The sequence below is a fragment of the Bacillus rossius genome, chromosome 15, assembly GCF_032445375.1.
Source record: "Bacillus rossius redtenbacheri isolate Brsri chromosome 15, Brsri_v3, whole genome shotgun sequence".
Taxonomy (NCBI): Eukaryota; Metazoa; Arthropoda; class Insecta; order Phasmatodea; family Bacillidae; genus Bacillus; species Bacillus rossius.
In genome coordinates this window covers 16,470,020-16,487,046 of record NC_086342.1, presented here as the reverse complement: position 1 = coordinate 16,487,046, position 17,027 = coordinate 16,470,020, and the positions used below count along the sequence as shown (strand labels likewise).

General features: G+C 39.8%; 1 protein-coding gene across 5 annotated transcripts in view; it reads right to left on the bottom strand.

Annotated features, from left to right (window-relative positions):
* The window catches only part of LOC134539524 (atos homolog protein A), a 41,531-nt gene extending 25,088 nt beyond the window's left edge, over positions 1-16,443 (bottom strand). For 3 of the 5 annotated variants that reach the window (XM_063381617.1, XM_063381615.1, XM_063381618.1), the window contains exons 1-7: positions 16,162-16,443; positions 9,350-9,555; positions 7,313-7,506; positions 5,447-5,714; positions 3,399-3,547; positions 3,057-3,229; positions 2,043-2,219 (exon numbers count right to left, since the gene is read on the bottom strand). In XM_063381617.1, the coding sequence (XP_063237687.1) occupies positions 2,043-2,219; positions 3,057-3,229; positions 3,399-3,547; positions 5,447-5,714; positions 7,313-7,506; positions 9,350-9,555; positions 16,162-16,180 (1,186 nt within the window). In that variant the 5' untranslated portion in view covers positions 16,181-16,443. The remainder of the gene's footprint in view (positions 1-2,042; positions 2,220-3,056; positions 3,230-3,398; positions 3,548-5,446; positions 5,715-7,312; positions 7,507-9,349; positions 9,556-16,161) is intronic. The other 2 variants (XM_063381616.1, XM_063381619.1) reach the window with 1 other exon arrangement.
* Positions 16,444-17,027: the final 584 nt, after the last annotated feature.

Here is a 17,027-nt window from a genome sequence, read left to right as displayed (position 1 = left end):
ACAGTTCCGTGATTGGCCAGTATTCAAATGAACCAATACGTGATTATTTATTTATTTATTAATCCGTCGGAGGTATCGCGACGTAGGTGAACGACTACATCATTTCCTTCTAATGGCAAAGGAAATGTACCCGCCTCCAACTTAGGTGGGTTTTTAACGTTTCTAATTTTAAATTCTTATTTTTTATTTGGATATTGTCCGGGTTTGTTAGGTCAGGTCAGTTACATTATAAATACTTTAAAACTAAAGAACCATTGAAATTAATTCACATTATTTTTTATGTCCGCTTAGTTTGAAAGTATTAATAATGTAACTGACCTGACCTAATCGACCATTTTATTTATTACGCATTCACGAACACACGGCAAAATAACAAAAATGGCGTCGGTCTAATGGTTGTACAGGTGTTGTATTGCAAAATTAAAAAATTCTATATCTCCTAAAGTATTTGGAATTTCTTATCTCCGCCGGTTGATTTGAAAAGAGGAAGTGAAAGAGCATAGAATAAAAGTATTTTCGGATTTTTAGCATTTTTTTTCGCATATACCGTTACTCTACATATTTACCAAATTGTTTAACCTCAAAATTAGTGTCAAATATCTGTAACTTGTCATTAAGTTTAATCAATTTAAAGTAATAAAAATAGAAGCATTTTACTTAATTCAATTTACACTTGCAAAAAAAACTTACGCACAATAAACCTACATGGAAATTAAAGTCTTTTTCAATGTCCTGTAGTCTGAAATATGTTTACTCATGTCATTAAATGTAGAGCTGTACTGAAGAAGCCGATTTTGCCAATATTTAGTTGAATCGGCATTTCTGCCAACTTCCAATACTCTTGTTAATTTTCGGCCGATATTACTGAAAAACGAAAGAGACTGCCATAACCTAAAAATCCACGAGTACCCTTTTCACTTTTCGTAGTAGTACTGCATTCTTTCAGATCGCATTATTTCTTAGCAACATGTGCCAACCGTACATATCAAGATTTAACATCCTTTTTTTTTAATATGTCCTAAATAAATACATTACCATCACGGTAAATACACATCTCGGTTATTACGGCAACTATAGTGCAAATGTGGTAACTATCATGCTTCTGCAGTAGTTATGGTATCCACAAAGAATCTTTAGTTCTTTTTATGGTAATTATCTTAAGATAACTATTGGAATTGTACTGTAGTTATGGTACATCATCCATATTTCTTCGTAAGTTGTTGTTCATTTGTCTTTTCTTCATATTTATATTTACGTGCGCCATTACTGGCAGGAACTTTCATAAAAATTTTAAACGGGACTTTATATCACACATTTTATGGCGTAAATGATGAGACCCCGGACAATTTAAACGCTTTTTACAGTAAAATGCGGGAAATGTTTCCGCATAAAGCGGGAAATACTTCCGCATAAAGCAGGAAAGTGATACATTAAAACTATGCGGAAAATTATAGAAGTAAAAAAAATTCATCACGGAAATTCGTAAATCCCGGGTACGTAAAAATGATGTGTTCATGTATACGGTCGATCATGTTACATTATAAAGTAAAGGATAATAGTGTTGTAAGACTTTTATTCCCTTATAATGAGAGTCTTTTTTTTCTATAAGTAGAGTGCAAGAAAAGCTCGCTCGAATTTCGAGTTGTTGAAAAGCCACGAGCTCGAGTTCGAGTATTACTAAAAAACTCGACTCGAAACTCGAATTTCGAGTACTCGCAGGTGTCTAATTAAAACCACATATTTTTCTGGAATATTTTCCTTCTTCCATTACTAACATAGATTAATAGGTGTATTATACAAAATTTATGTTCTGCAGGTTGGTACGTAGTATTTAAATAAATATTTCTTGTTCCTTATCAATTGGTAGAGGGTAGCATGTACCCTAACCAAACTCTCAAATAATGTTAGGTGAATTGGTTCAGTTTGTATAATAGAATTAATAACAAATTATTTGTGCGTTTCTCTGAAAATATAATCCATTGGAAATTTTTTGAGTTTTTAAAACAATTTTTTTTTGACAAAAAAAAAACATTTATGCTCACCAGGTAGTGGCTTAGAAGCGTCGTCGACCCAAGGCATTCCCCCCCTCTCTGCGCCCATGTCTGTCGCGTCCCTGCGCCGGGCCAGGCCTTGCCGCCCCAGCCGGCGCTGAGTAGGCGCGGTCAGCGGGGGGCTGGGCGGACTGCTCTCCCGCCAGCGGGGCAGCAAACACCGGGGGACTGGGAGCGAGAGAACAACATGCTTGCTTAACTGACACCTCGCGCACAACAGTACCCACAACAATCAACTGCACTGTTCCAACCTTTCACCTTCAAATAAAAATTAACGAGTATTTAAGAACCCATTTAAGAATTAAAATATCTTCAGATGCACATGAAAATCAATATATTTCAGTTTTCTCATAGTTCACCATAAGATTAAATGAATGAAGTGTGTCTGCATCACCCCTGATAAAAAAAAAAGCAGACACAGAGAGTATGTTAGGAGCTAAACAGCATCGTGAAACACTAACAAATAGGTAGATATTAAGTAACACTGCGATCAGCCAGAAGAGTCACTCCCGGGATTAGGAGTCTCCCTCTACTTAGTGCCAATGGCCTCTCGGAGGTCAGATAAGCAGGTTTCGTTACAGAGCACCCTCTTGTTTTTGGAGGGGAGAAATCTCCCCAGAAGGGGCGGATGATCTACTAGATGGTCAACGGTATAAGATGCAGAAACCAATGCGTTAAAGATCCTCGATGATATCATCAGGAAAATCATCATGGCTGTGTTCTATCCCGGATATCCATGACGGTTGCCAACCTTCTTACAGGAGTTGTCACATGAAGTAGAAGACTGAAATTAAGGAGGCGTATGAACCCTAAACTGCTGTCCATGTCGCAGAGTTATCAGGACATAAAATTCTGCACAGCAGTAACTCTAAATTGGTCAAATAGCCGATAATCATACCAAAATGTATTAATACCCGTAGATCTGCATTACATCTTCCATTAGTATGCAGAACAACATTTTCACCAATCTAGCACAGTGTAACACAAAATGAACAGTACACTCACTCTCTGGTTTTGCTGGTACTCGGCTGAACATGAGGTGCTCTGGGGCCTCCATGCAAGGACTGCCACAGCGAGACGGACTCTGATAGCGACGTGCAAACAAGTCGAGGCTGTGCGGAGGATCCAACAGGCTCTCACCAAGCAGATGGTCGGTCGATGCAGCACTGCTCTCCTTACTGCGGGCAAAACAAGATACTTATGGTCTATACTAGCATCAATAACTGTATACAATGCTCTTGAGTACCACTACCAGCTGTGTACAGCACCTCTAAATGCTAGTTAGTACAGTAATTGTTATTACAATCAAAGAGACTGCTTATTCTTTATAGCCTTCGGGCAACTTACCGCCAGTCACGCGCATCGCCGTCAGACTTCTTAGCAACCAAACCAGCATCTCCGACACACTGTGCTTCCTGCTTCTCATTCCCAGAGGGGTGTACACCACACACCACTTGAGGAACACTCTCCATGCGGGGTAACATTCGCACAGACACCTGCATCACCATACAGACCCTTTAAAAAGAATCAACATAGCTCTTTATGCACATTTATATTTTAAATATAATTCAAAATAAAGAATTTTTTAAGTAAACGAGTCCTAACTTTGAGGATTGCAGTTTTGTGTCAACATACTGGTCATACGAGCAAAGAACGTGATGGAAACCAATATCATTACTAAAAACAAAATTATGATGAATATATTTTGAAAATAAGAGATTTTGCCATTAATTGACAAAATAAGTTTATCCTATATCATTAATTGTCGGTACCATAAATGTCTTAAATAATAAAAAGAGAGAGAAGGGGTGAGAAGGGGCATGAAGGGGAAGAGAGAGTATTGGGGTAGAGAGGGGGAGAGTAAGTGTAGGGGTTGATGACATGGGAGGGGGGTCGGATGGAAGGAGTGACAGACGGGGAGGGGGAGTGACATGAGGAGGGGGAGGGGGAGTGACAGATGAGGAGGGGGAGGGGGAGTGACAGACGGGGAGGGGGAGGGGGATTGAAAGATGGGGAGGGGGAGGGGGAGTGACAGACGGGGAGGGGGAGGGGGATTGAAAGACGGGGAGGGGGAGTGACAGACGGGGAGGGGGAGTGACAGACGGGGAGGGGGAGTGACAGACGGGGAGGGGGGATGACCAGCGGGGAGGGGGGATGACCAGCGGGGAGGGGGGATGACCAGCGGCGAGGGAGGGGGTGACCAGCGGCGAGGGAGGGGGTGACCAGCGGCGAGGGAGGGGGTGACCAGCGGCGAGGGAGGGGGTGACCAGCGGCGAGGGAGGGGGTGACCAACGGCGAGGGAGGGGGTGACCAGCGGCGAGGGAGGGGGTGACCAGCGGCGAGGGAGGGGGTGACCAGCGGCGAGGGAGGGGGTGACAAGCGGCGAGGGAGGGGGTGACAAGCGGCGAGGGAGGGGGTTTGACAAGCGGCGAGGGAGGGGGTTTGACAAGCGGCGAGGGAGGGGGTTTGACAAGCGGCGAGGGAGGGGGTTTGACAAGCGGCGAGGGAGGGGGTGACAGACGGGGAGGGAGGGGGTGACAGACGGGGAGGGAGGGGGTGACAGACGGGGAGGGAGGGGGTGACAGACGGGGAGGGAGGGGGTGACAGACGGGGAGGGAGGGGGTGACAGACGGGGAGGGAGGGGGTGACAGACGGGGAGGGAGGGTGTGACAGACGGGGAGGGAGGGGGTGACAGACGGGGAGGGAGGGGGTGACAGACGGGGAGGGAGGGGGTGACAGACGGGGAGGGAGGGGGTGACAGACGGGGAGGGAGGGGGTGACAGACGGGGTGACAGACGGGGAGGGAGGGGGTGACAGACGGGGAGGGAGGGGGTGACAGACGGGGAGGGAGGGGGTGACAGACGGGGAGGGAGGGGGTGACAGACGGGGAGGGAGGGGGTCACAGACGGGGAGGGTGGGTCACAGACGGGGAGGGTGGGTCACAGACGGGGAGGATGTGTGACAGACGGGGAGATGGGTGACAGACGGGGAGATGGGTGACAGACGGGGAGATGGGTGACAGACGGGGAGATGGGTGACAGACGGGGAGATGGGTGACAGACGGGGAGATGTGTGACAGACGGGGAGATGGGTGACAGACGGGGAGATGGGTGACAGACGGGGAGATGGGTGACAGACGGGGAGATGGGTGACAGACGGGGAGATGGGTGACAGACGAAGGGGGTGACAGACGAAGGGGGTGACAGGAGGATAGTGTAATAGAGAGGTTTTTGGAAGGGGGGTGAAAATTATAGAGTAAATGAGATAGTGAGGGATGAGAGAAAGGGTGGTGAGGGAGAAGAGAAAGTGAAGGAAGGGATAAGGAGACAAAGGAAGAGAGTGATGGAGGGAAATAAGCTAACAGGGTGACTAGACAACAGGGAGAGAAGACCGACCTTGATGGCCGAGTTCCTGGCGACGACAGCCACAGGGAAGCTGTGCTCAAGCGGCGGGCGCTGGAACTGGGAGGCAAAAGCCTCCCCCGGGACGGTGACGCGGTAGCTGACATGCACAGGGCTGCCCCCCTTGCTGCGGCTCCACCAGGCGGCCAGCTGCGAGAAGTGCAGCTGCGACCGCACCGCCTGGAACAGCCCTCGGGCCGGCACCTGCGGCTGCTCGAGGTGCCTGCAAGCACGGAGATGCTCATTGGACCACAGCAACACGCTGAAACAATCGGCAGGCAACACATTCAGTAACGGGAAACTAGTACAGTGAAAGGTCTAATTCGGCCTTCTATAGTTCAACACATTCATTAATCCAGCACCAAAAGAGCCACTTGCGTTCAGATTTTTTGGATGGATTCTGACTCATGACCTTAGCTGCCAGGTCACATTACTGCACAGCCAGAAGGATTAGTTTGTTCAGAGTTTATCATTACTGTCCATTTTCATTTCAGTAAAGTGTTTCATGTTTTCGAGCGGTTTACAATTTTTTAATGATATTTTGAATGAGTCTGAATTATGGTTGCAACGTGATAGCTGAGAATTTGTTTAACAGTAAAGTTACTCTGTATTTTTTTATAGAACTTATTTCAAACTTTTTTTATACCTATACTAATGTACTGTATACAACTTTTTTTTTTGTATTTTAATTTAAATTATATATTTTTTTTCTTTTTTGTCTGTCCTGACAATTCAGTGCAAACTAGTAATGGCAAATGTCCAAAATAACTATTTTAATCAATTTTCCTTATTACAAGAATCATTTAAAGAACACAGTGACAGAGGAACCCAATGATGATACTAAACAAATAATCTGGATGACACACCAAAAATACAGCAACGCACATGCGAACCCAGCAATAAAATTGAACAGGTATTTTTACAACACAATGCCAGCACAGTAACGTTCGAAAGACAACCGGTCGCAATGTTTCGGGAACTGAGATATGTTCCGTTCATCAGGAACAAATATGAGGTGAGCCAATAAATGCAAGGGAGCTATTGTGATTAATTTACAGGAAAAGCCATCATTTAACAGTTATGACAAAAAAATAAGTGATAATCAACTCTGCACGATAGACAAAGCCATAAGTCCGTAGCTGGCATGCAGTTACGAGCAGCTTATACCACAACCGTCACCACAAGGTGCAAAACACCTCCAAGGAGTATGTCCCAACAAAAAGTGCAACGCAGTGGACTGTGACTCAAGAGCAGCTGGCAACAGTCCACAAACCAAGGCAGCGAGCCACGACACTGCAATACACTGCCGACGGCGCTCTCTCCTCAAGGGTTTTAAACAACAGGAACCAGGAAAAGACAGGTTGCATCCATTCCTGGTCGCCCACCTGCCTCCTTCACCCCCAGGAGCGGTGTCAAGCCCATTCGACGCCCCTGCACCCGAGAGCGTGTCACTATGCCATCATCGTTAATGAAGACGGCACCAAACCCTGGCCGGGACGTATTGTTTGCTGCTCATTATGATACCTGAGCTCCACCGGCATGACTCAACGATATTCATATATTAATACTTAGCAACTCCTTGCTGCTCTCTATTATATATATATATATATATATATATATATATATATATATATATATATATATATATATATATATATATATATCTCCCAAACAATGTATTGTATAGTGACAATCTGTTTTGCCAAAATGTAACCATAATGATTCTAATGCTTCAAATAAAATAACTAAAATCTCCATGCCTTGCTCAAATCAACCTCATAACACACCACAAGTTATTGGCAAACAATTTACAAATCGTGAAACCTTTAAAGTAACGGAAACGTAACGGCGCGCACGTACTTCCTGGAGACCATGGTGATCATCCACTGCTCCAGGAGCAGGTCGGTGGGCGACGGTATGTTGGACACTTCCGGGGACTGGCTCTTCTGGGCCCCGCAGGGACAGTCGGGACACAGCAGCACCTCGATGCACATCGGGATGCTGTTCTGCCACAGCAGCTGCATGTGCTTCTGCAGGTTCTCTGCCCTCTTGCACTGCGAACCACGTCAACCACCCACTCACTACACGTACCACCTCATCATTTTGCTTCAACGCCCCAAAATTGGAGAAAATAATTTATCGATGGCTTAGAATGAAAACCTCGTATCTCAATTTTTGGACGAAATTACGTTTTTTATGTTTTTGGCTGGAAAACCTCGTATCTCACAAAATGTTTGGCTGAAAGAAATAAAATGTGCATCCTACTGCTTTCTATCTGGAAAAAAAGAAACCCACGTATATCAGTAGCACTCCACATTGTAGAGAGAAAACCTCGTATGTTCGGTATGAGATGCAAGATTTTCATTCTAAGCCATCGTTATGCTTATTTACACATCAAATTCTTTTTTAAAAGAAAATGTTATGGTGTTATTTATTACTTTTTTCGGTTGATAATGAACAGAATATTACTTATTCTACAAATATTTCACCAAAATTTTCCTTAATACTTATTTCACCAAAAAAAATTATTACTATGATAAATGATGCATTTTTAAAATAATTTAATCTGGGATTAGCATGTCTTGTACAGAATTACTGGTAACGATAAGAATAAATCCACATGCATTTTTTTCCAACGCAGATAGTTAGGTGGGAAATGCAAAACTGTGTTAGTAAGATATTTAAGACCAAACAAATTAAAATAACTTTTTTTTTCCTATAGCCATTTGGTCCTTACATTGTATAACAAATTAATGAAAATAAATTCCTTGCATTTCATTTTATATATTAAAACATAAAGTTTTTGCATTCTGAATTGAGTTTTGTTAAAATGCTGTGTAATTTCATGATTTTAAATGCACTATAATGTGTGTTAAAATGGTATCTGAGTTAACAGTTGTATAGGTAATAAGTACATCAAATAATCAACAGTTAAATGGCCACCACATCATCGCCATGAGATCTAGCATATTCTCAGTTTCCAGGCACTTTCTTATTTCTGTGGAATCAATCACAAAAAAAAAGAAGAAAAAAAAGAGGAGTGTGTAAAAAAAATAGGCCTATTTGAAATTTAAAATTTTCATACTTTTTATACACTTTTTACAGCATATTAGTTGTTCTGGACTAAAGCTACAGTCTACTCCTAAAAGTGACAACCACCAATCTTATACAATATTCTTGCTAAATAAATAAATTTAGGTTGATGGAATTTAAGGAACACGATTAGGCAAAATAACAGCTGGCACAAGACTACAGGCAAAACAACTTTCACATAAGTTTAATCTTAGGCTTAAAAGACTTCAGGCACAATAGCTTAGAACAAAATGCCAGTTTAAGGAAATTAGAGGCTGGTTTAAGTCTTTGGGGGCGAGAACTGCTGTGGGGGCGAGAACGGCTGTGGGGGCGAGAACGGCTGTGGGGGCGAGAACTGCTGTGGGGGCGAGAACAGTTTTGGGGGCGAGAACTGCTTTGGAGGCGAGAACAGCTTTGGGGACGAGAACAGCTTTGGGGACGAGAACAGCTTTGGGGACGAGAACAGCTTTGGGGACGAGAACAGCTTTGGGGACGAGAACAGCTTTGGGGACGAGAACAGCTTTGGGGAAGAGAACAGCTTTGGGGGTGAGAACAGCTTTGGGGGCGAGAGCGGCTTTGGGGGCGAGAACGGCTTTGGGGGCGAGAACGGCTTTGGGGGCGAGAACAGCTTTGGGGGCGAGAACAGCTTTGGGGGCGAGAACAGCTTTGGGGGCGAGAACAGCTTTGGGGGCGAGAACTGCTTTAAGGGCGAGAGCGGCTTTGGGGCGAGAGCGGCTTTGGGGGCGAGAACGGCTTTGGGTGAAAATTGCTATAGGTGAAACAACGCACTACCCAAAAACTGTTGCGATGTGTGGGGACCCTCACCAGGCTGTTGCCGGCTGGATCGCAGTCGTGGCGGCCCGTGCTGCCCGCTATCCCCAGGCCGGCGCAGTGGGGGCCCTCCCCGTAGCCACGGGTGGCGGCCCACGCCCCGCCGGGGACCCGGCCCTCCACCACCAGCACCCCCAGGTCCACAAACACCTCGTGGGGCTCGGCCCGCTCCTCTCCCCCCTCCAGCATGGCGTGCATGTCTGTAACACCCGCACACACCAGTGGAGCGACTCTAACCTCTCCACAACAATCAGACACGAACCCACAACACTTCAAACATATCGCACTGTCAAAGTAATAGAGCCATATCTCAAAAAAATGTGAAAATGAGTTAAGATCGCCAATGGAAACAACATCTGCTAATCTTACCAATGTAATAAGGCCATACCTGAATTTTTAAAAATAACGGTCGAAACACGATGTTGCGAGATGGACGCAAGTCTGAAATTTAACCATGTTATTGCAATAATATAGCCTTTTGTTTAATTGTGTTAAAAGTTTCTACTTTTGACATGTGGCCGTATTACTTTGACAGTACGATATGTATAATATGGACATAAATTATATAAAAAATGAAATAAAACAAATATGCATACAAACAATACATATAGTTTATATACATGTACACATTCTTATAATTTTTTGAGTTACTGCAGATCATTTAATTTAATGGAAAATTTCTAAATGTTAATTAACCAGAAGTATCCCCTTTAGGGTGCAATCGCATACGCCATGTTGATTTTTTTTTTCATCATTACCTTTATTTGTAAGATTTGAACTCAATACCTCACTTGCATTTGTTGCCACTCTGCACAAATATTTTAAAAGATATTCAATTAGTGTAATGTGATGGGTGCACAAATGGGTGCAAGTCTACGTAACTATCAACACTTGCACAAAGTTATACACCCATGATATTACACTAATTGTAAAACTTTAAAAAATATTTGTGGTAAAACAACAAATGCAAGGAAGGTGTAATGTGAGACTAAGACTTAAAATTTTGCCAAGAAAAATTAGAAATAAGGTATACCTGAATAACTTATTTCAAATTAATTAGTTAAGTATAAATTCAAAATAAAACTGTAAATGTTTTACGTATTCTATAAATATTTTATATTATTCTTATAAAGAATAAAAAAAAATATTTAATTTTTTGTTTAATTTTTGAAGAAAATCATATATTGCAGTTATTGCAAATTATGTAACTGAAGGATTTGTAAATTACAATTGTGTTTGAACCAATCTTCTCTAAAGTTTATTTCTACTGATAAAATACTTAAAAATGACTGAAATGCAAAAGGATGGAATGGGAAAAAAATGTTACCGTATTTCTAATATTTTTTATTGTGTGAATTTGTCGACCAACAACTCAACCAAAACTCTTTTCATTGAAAATATATTTTAATTTAATACAATTCTAAGTTAATTTTAATTGGTTAATGACAAATTGTCCAAAATATGATCAACTATTCATATCAATAAGTAATTTAAGTTATTTTTATAGAAAGGACTTGTATTAACTTTTTTTTTCCAACAAATATTTTTGGATATTGATGAGTATTAATTTGGGAGTAAAAGTTCTGATTTTCATCAACTAACCTTCTCCAAATTTTATTTTTGGTAAAATAAATAACTTACATGAAAAAATTGCAATCTTTTTTGTTTAACTGGATGTATGGCATGCAGTTTAAATTATTGCATGTCCCAGTTGAGTACAGCAGTTTACAATTTCATTCTGATAGTGATATACACTTCAAGATAAGAAACTCAAACATCGCCTGGCACTTGAAAGACTCAACTTTGACCTTTCCTAATCTCTGCAAGATGAAAAACAACAGTTTTTGTCGATCTGAGATCATAAATAACTTTCCCAGTACCACTGAATTTTGATCTGTGTACCTATTTCTAATAAGGCAAACCATGAACCATCTAACTATTGGTTAAGTTGTTACTCTGACATTATTGAAGTACAATATAAAATAAAACTTTAAATTAAAACTGATAATCATTATGTTCATAATCATACATTTTTCATATACAAGTAGCTATATAGGGTAGTCTTCAGTATTCTCCAGAAATGTTCAACATCTAACCTCGGTAACAAGCAAACTCATTTGTTCTCATGTTGCAAATACACTTATAATACAAATCTCTGACATAAAATTTAATGTAAAATTCTTTAAAATAACGCTGAGCGTGATAAACATGCATGCAAACTATGTTTTCATCTACAATATATATGTATGCGAATCACATAGTTTTCACACCCGCCACTAGAATTTGTTGCCGGAACAGCTATGTCGACTATCAAACCATTCGATTCACAGAGCGAAATATTTAAACTATATAAAAGTAAAAAAGACTTTAAAAAAAAAAATATCCCAGATTTTGGACCTGATTTTCAACAAGGAAAATTATTAAAATACTGCTCATCATGTTAACATTTATTGAACAGTTAATAGGTACTATAATAAACAAATTGGAGGAGTTAGGCTTGTCCATTGTCAACTGTAGGGGTCAAGGTTATGACAATGGTGCTAACATGCGTGGGGAAAAGAGCGGTGTACAAAGAAGGCTACTCAACATTAATCCTCTTGCATTCTTTGTACCGTGTGGAAGCCACAGCTGGAACTTAGTATTGGGAGACGCAGCTTCAACTTGTGCTCAAGCTCAGACATTTTTTGGTCTTTTGCAAAGACTGTACACAGTTTTCTCTTGCTCAAGTGAACGATGGGTTATTCTGAAGTCGCATCTCTCAAATCTTTCAAACCTCTTTCCGAAACCAGATGGGAGTACAGAATTGAATATGTAAAAGCTGCGAGGTATCAGCTAAGCAATGTTTGTGATGCTTTTTCAAGTCTTCGTAAGAGTAACACAGACTGTGGTTTAATAGTGAGTGTCAATCGTTAGAAAACGAAATTACTACATACGAGTTTGTTGCATCTCTTGTGGTGTGGTACGATATTCTTGTCAAAATAAACACCATCAGTAAGGTATGGCAAAACGTAAATGTGCATTTAGGTGTGGCAGTTAAGCACTTAGAAAACATTTGTCAAGTGGTTAGATGAATATCGTCTGAGTGGCTTCAATACGGCATTGGTAACAGCAAGAGAAGTAGCAGAAGAAGTTGGCATCAATAGTGTCTTTAAGAACAGCAGAAGACGGCGTAAAAATAAAATGTTCTCCTATGAAAGAGAAGATGAAGCTCCCGAGCTTCCACCTGAAGATAATTTCTGGTGGTAGTGGATGCAAATTTATTTTCGTATTTTTATTTTTATTTTTATTCTTTGTATAATTTTATTTTATGTGAAAAAATACTGTATGTGTGTAAATGAAAACAAATTAAATATTGTTTATGTTTTTGCTTTTTTATATTTTTTTATGATTTCACTTTAAAAAATATTCACAGATTTTATAGACTTGTAAAATAACCAGATTTTACCAGAATTAAATTGTATGCATTAATAAAACTAACCCAATTACAATTTACCACGAAATAAAATTTCTTTACCATCGTCGAAATTTAGGTTCCATGTAGGCTCAAAAGTTTAATTTTCCAATTTTCCGGGAGAGTGACCACAAATCCCCCTTTCCCCAGTGGTATTCCATACTCCAGTCTGATAAGACCCTACCCCCCCCCCCCTCCTCCCACCGAGATACAAGGGCCCCGCTGAAATAAATTGTCCAGGGCCCCGCAGAATCTAGGTCCACCACTGGGTACACATATCTAACCCAAGTATAGTGTATCTGAAATTTACAGTAAAAACATTTAATTTGAACACTTATTACTTTTACTTTGTAAGTTCAAAGTAAGACATTAAACACACCTTTTTAGTTTAAAGGTGAGATGTTGATGATTAAAAATTAATTCAAAACATTTTTTTATACATAAAATCTAATCATGTGGCACAAAATTTTTACCACTGAACACGTACACTGAGCGTTGTTGGCCGCCAAGTCGGAAACAAAAGAATCCGCTTTCATCCATTACTTGCACGCTATCAGTCGTTATTAAGGATTTTTTTAAAGGATTTATAATGAAAATTAAGGACTTTTAATGGCCCTTATTCAATTGAACGCAAATTAAGGACTTTTCAAGGATATTAAGGATACATACGAGCCCTGAATAAAATTTAACATTTTCAGTAGACCAACACAAAAGACTTCAGTCTGCCTGTCAGAATAATCAGATCACCAAAGAAAAGTTTTGATGAGCATACAACACAGCCCATTTTACCCACAGAGATACATGGAAAATATAGCAACAAATTCATTACTTCCAATGTATGTTTGCCTAAAGTTATTTTTAATGTTTAATCTCCAACAAGCATGTACCATTCTTATAAAAAATATATAAACTGGATGTGTCAAAATATTATCAAATAAGTTTTTTAAAATTAATTATTAGCTCATAGCATTTTTATTGATAAGAATCATGTGGTATTATCACTTTCGAGATAGGCTGTACAAACTGATAAGATGTTACTTTTATAACTTCAAAATCTTGTCACTTTTAAAAAAAAATCCCTTAAATTTACAGAGAATGCACTAGCTCCTTTAAACCACTGAAATCTATTGACTGATATAAAAAGTTACTGATAATGCTAGCTAGTGTAGATCTTCAAATACTTTTACCTTCTTTACATTCACAACACCATTCATTGAAACTACTTAAGTAGGCTGTATTTTGTGAATTTTTAGCAAAGGATGAGCAACACAAACACTGGCTCAAAAATCATGTTTCGGAAAAAAAGTTAAAAAAATCAATGCTTTACAAAAAACATATCACATCTGAAGGATGATTATGAAGAGATAATGTTTTAAACTCTGTTTTCAAAGATGTAAAAAAATTTTTGAGTTTTAAATAACAAGGCCTACATGAGTTTTAAATAACAAGGCCTACGTGAGTTTACAATTATTTTTTTTAAGATTTCTACCTAATGAACAAAATACTTCCTGAACTAGAAAGAACATAAAAATTTATATCCAGAACTAAATCTACATACATATATATGCATACTCACCTACAGGAACTATATATGACAAGGTCGGTTCTTTCCATAGTACGACAAGGTTGGTTTTTCCCATAGAAGATACACTGGTGTGTTTTAATTTGTGCCATAGAGAAATATATATATACTTTTTTTTTCATTTATACAAGGTAGTTTAACAGAAAACATACTAGACTAACCACTGGTGTCTTTAGGGGGGGGGGGGGGAACCCAAAGAGCTCAGGCCACCTTCCACATCATGATAGTATAATAGTGTGAGACCTAGCCTATTTAATTGTTTGTGTGTGTGTGTTAAGTTTTTGTGTGATCATATGCACACATACATAAACAAGCATCTGTTTATCCATGTAGGTACTGAATGTAAAATGCATTTTTTGAAAAAAAAACTAAAGCTCCGTTCAAATCCAAATTCTGGCTACAACACAAGACTCACTTGAAAGTTTATTTGTCTAGTTTTGACATGTGTACACTTCAAATTAAATTATTGCATAAAAGATATACTCCTGACTGACTAGTAAGTGCAAAACAGCTGAACTTCATTCCACAACTGCTCTTAGCTTTAATATTTAATTAATACAAATCCCTGAAAAGTTATCTAAAGATTTTTTTTTTTTCCAGTAAAAAATCAAGGAGCAGAACAGAGTTTAAATATTTTTACAAAAAAAATATTCAGTATCTTATTCATAAGAGGATTGTTTGGAAACAAAACCACTTGCAATACTGCAATGCCCAATTGTGCAAAAAAATACCAAGTAATTAATTCTAGAAGCTTAAAAAATTTATTTTGTTAACTTAATCCTACTCTGTTTCAATCGAAAGCTACTTTCCACATTTACCATATATGGTCAATTTCATACCCACGAGATGGCACATCACAATATTGCATTATGCTTGCACACCAAATTCTGTGCAAGTTCTGTTACCATGTGGCAGATCCAGATATTCCTCTAAGTCCCTACCTCCCCCATGGATCCACCGCTGCTATTGTGTCAGGTTCTGTAAGAGATAGTGAACAACATGCAAGTGAAACCTTGCACTAAGCACCAATTAACTACAGACTTTCACTCGTGTGGTTCTTCTGTTACACAATTACTACTATGCTGCGATATCTCTCAAATCTCGAAAAACACCCAACTCGAAAACATGTTTTGTACAGAAAATCAGCTTTGTCGAGATCAGCTGACGTTCGAAACCCTTCACACTAGAAACGTAAGTTTCAATTATGATTTATGATAATTTCATTTAGATCTCTGCATAATTGTCAGCTTTACAGTAATTTTAATAGTTTTTTATCACTTCTGGCTCATCACTAAGCCAATGTTTACATTTTTTGGTTAATTGTTAAGTCTAAATCGCACCACTACGTATCAGGACTTGACTACAGACAGCTCCAATAACCACTTTCAAGCAAAGGAAAAACTATTTTATTTTCTGAATAAACCATTCATGTTTTAAACAGCTTTCAAACTAATCCCTTACTGACCGAACTATCAAATAAAGCATGCCAAACTAATTTTTAAGTGTTTTGGCAAGAATCGATTTATGTGTGTCACGTAATTATCTTAGAGTCGTTTTAGCGCAATAAACAAATACACCATTATAGCAAAGAACATTTTTGCCTTAAGTGTTTAGTCACCTGGATGACGCGACTTAATCCGTCACTAGTTGAAACTTGTCCTGGTGACACATTTTGAACACGTACGTCGATCTCGCAGGGAAAAATACACACATCAACATGCTCAATACTATTAAACTATTTTGTACCATGCTATGAAACATTGACGCACTCACCTTCGCCTGAAGGTTTCATGAAGAGCAACCACAAGCGTCGAGAAAAACTGGTTCCTGTGTGTAACCCTATTTACTGATACGACGCACGAAATGCCCGGAGACGTCAATAAGCTTCAAACAAAGTTCTCTGACTTAATGCCAGACGACTTTTGGCTCGTTCAGCTACGATTTCAACATCACTACAAGACTTCGTTGTACTTGACAAAGAAAACTTGCAACCGACCGATCCCATTTTGTTATCCGCTCCTACCACGACTGAACCTCCCGCACGTCTGCTCCAGGCTGCTCTGCTGGCTGGCTCGATGCAGGTGCCTGGGAGAGGGGAGGGCATGCGCGCGCACACGAAATCAGCTGCGGAACCAAAACAGCTGATTGGTCAGCGGCTGTCAAACCGTTGCCAACGTGACGGAACCAAAAGTAACTACTACATTTTCTAAACGTCTCCGCTTGCAGATGAACAAAGGCGGACTGTTTTGTTTTAATAGTAAGGAATAAATACACTTACTTATTGGGACACGATTAAAAAATAGAACGACTGACCGTTTTAATCTTTTTTTTAAAGTAAGACTGGAATTAAAATATTTGAAACTTAATTGCATAATTGCATCAACTGCATGTGTCGCGTGGAATAACAGTGTGTTAAAAGTTTACTAATCTCTATCAAACTTTGTCAAATATAAGGACATGAAAAATATATATGTGCGGCTATTGCGAGTTCGCATAACAATAAAACCAAAGGCCAACGGAAAAGGCCAAGTGCGGTCGGACTAAGCATGTAACCGTTTTTTTTAGTAAAATTTAACTGTTAAACCGCAAGTTAATCCGAGGGGCGCAGCTAGTAGTATTTATATTTAAAACCTATTTCT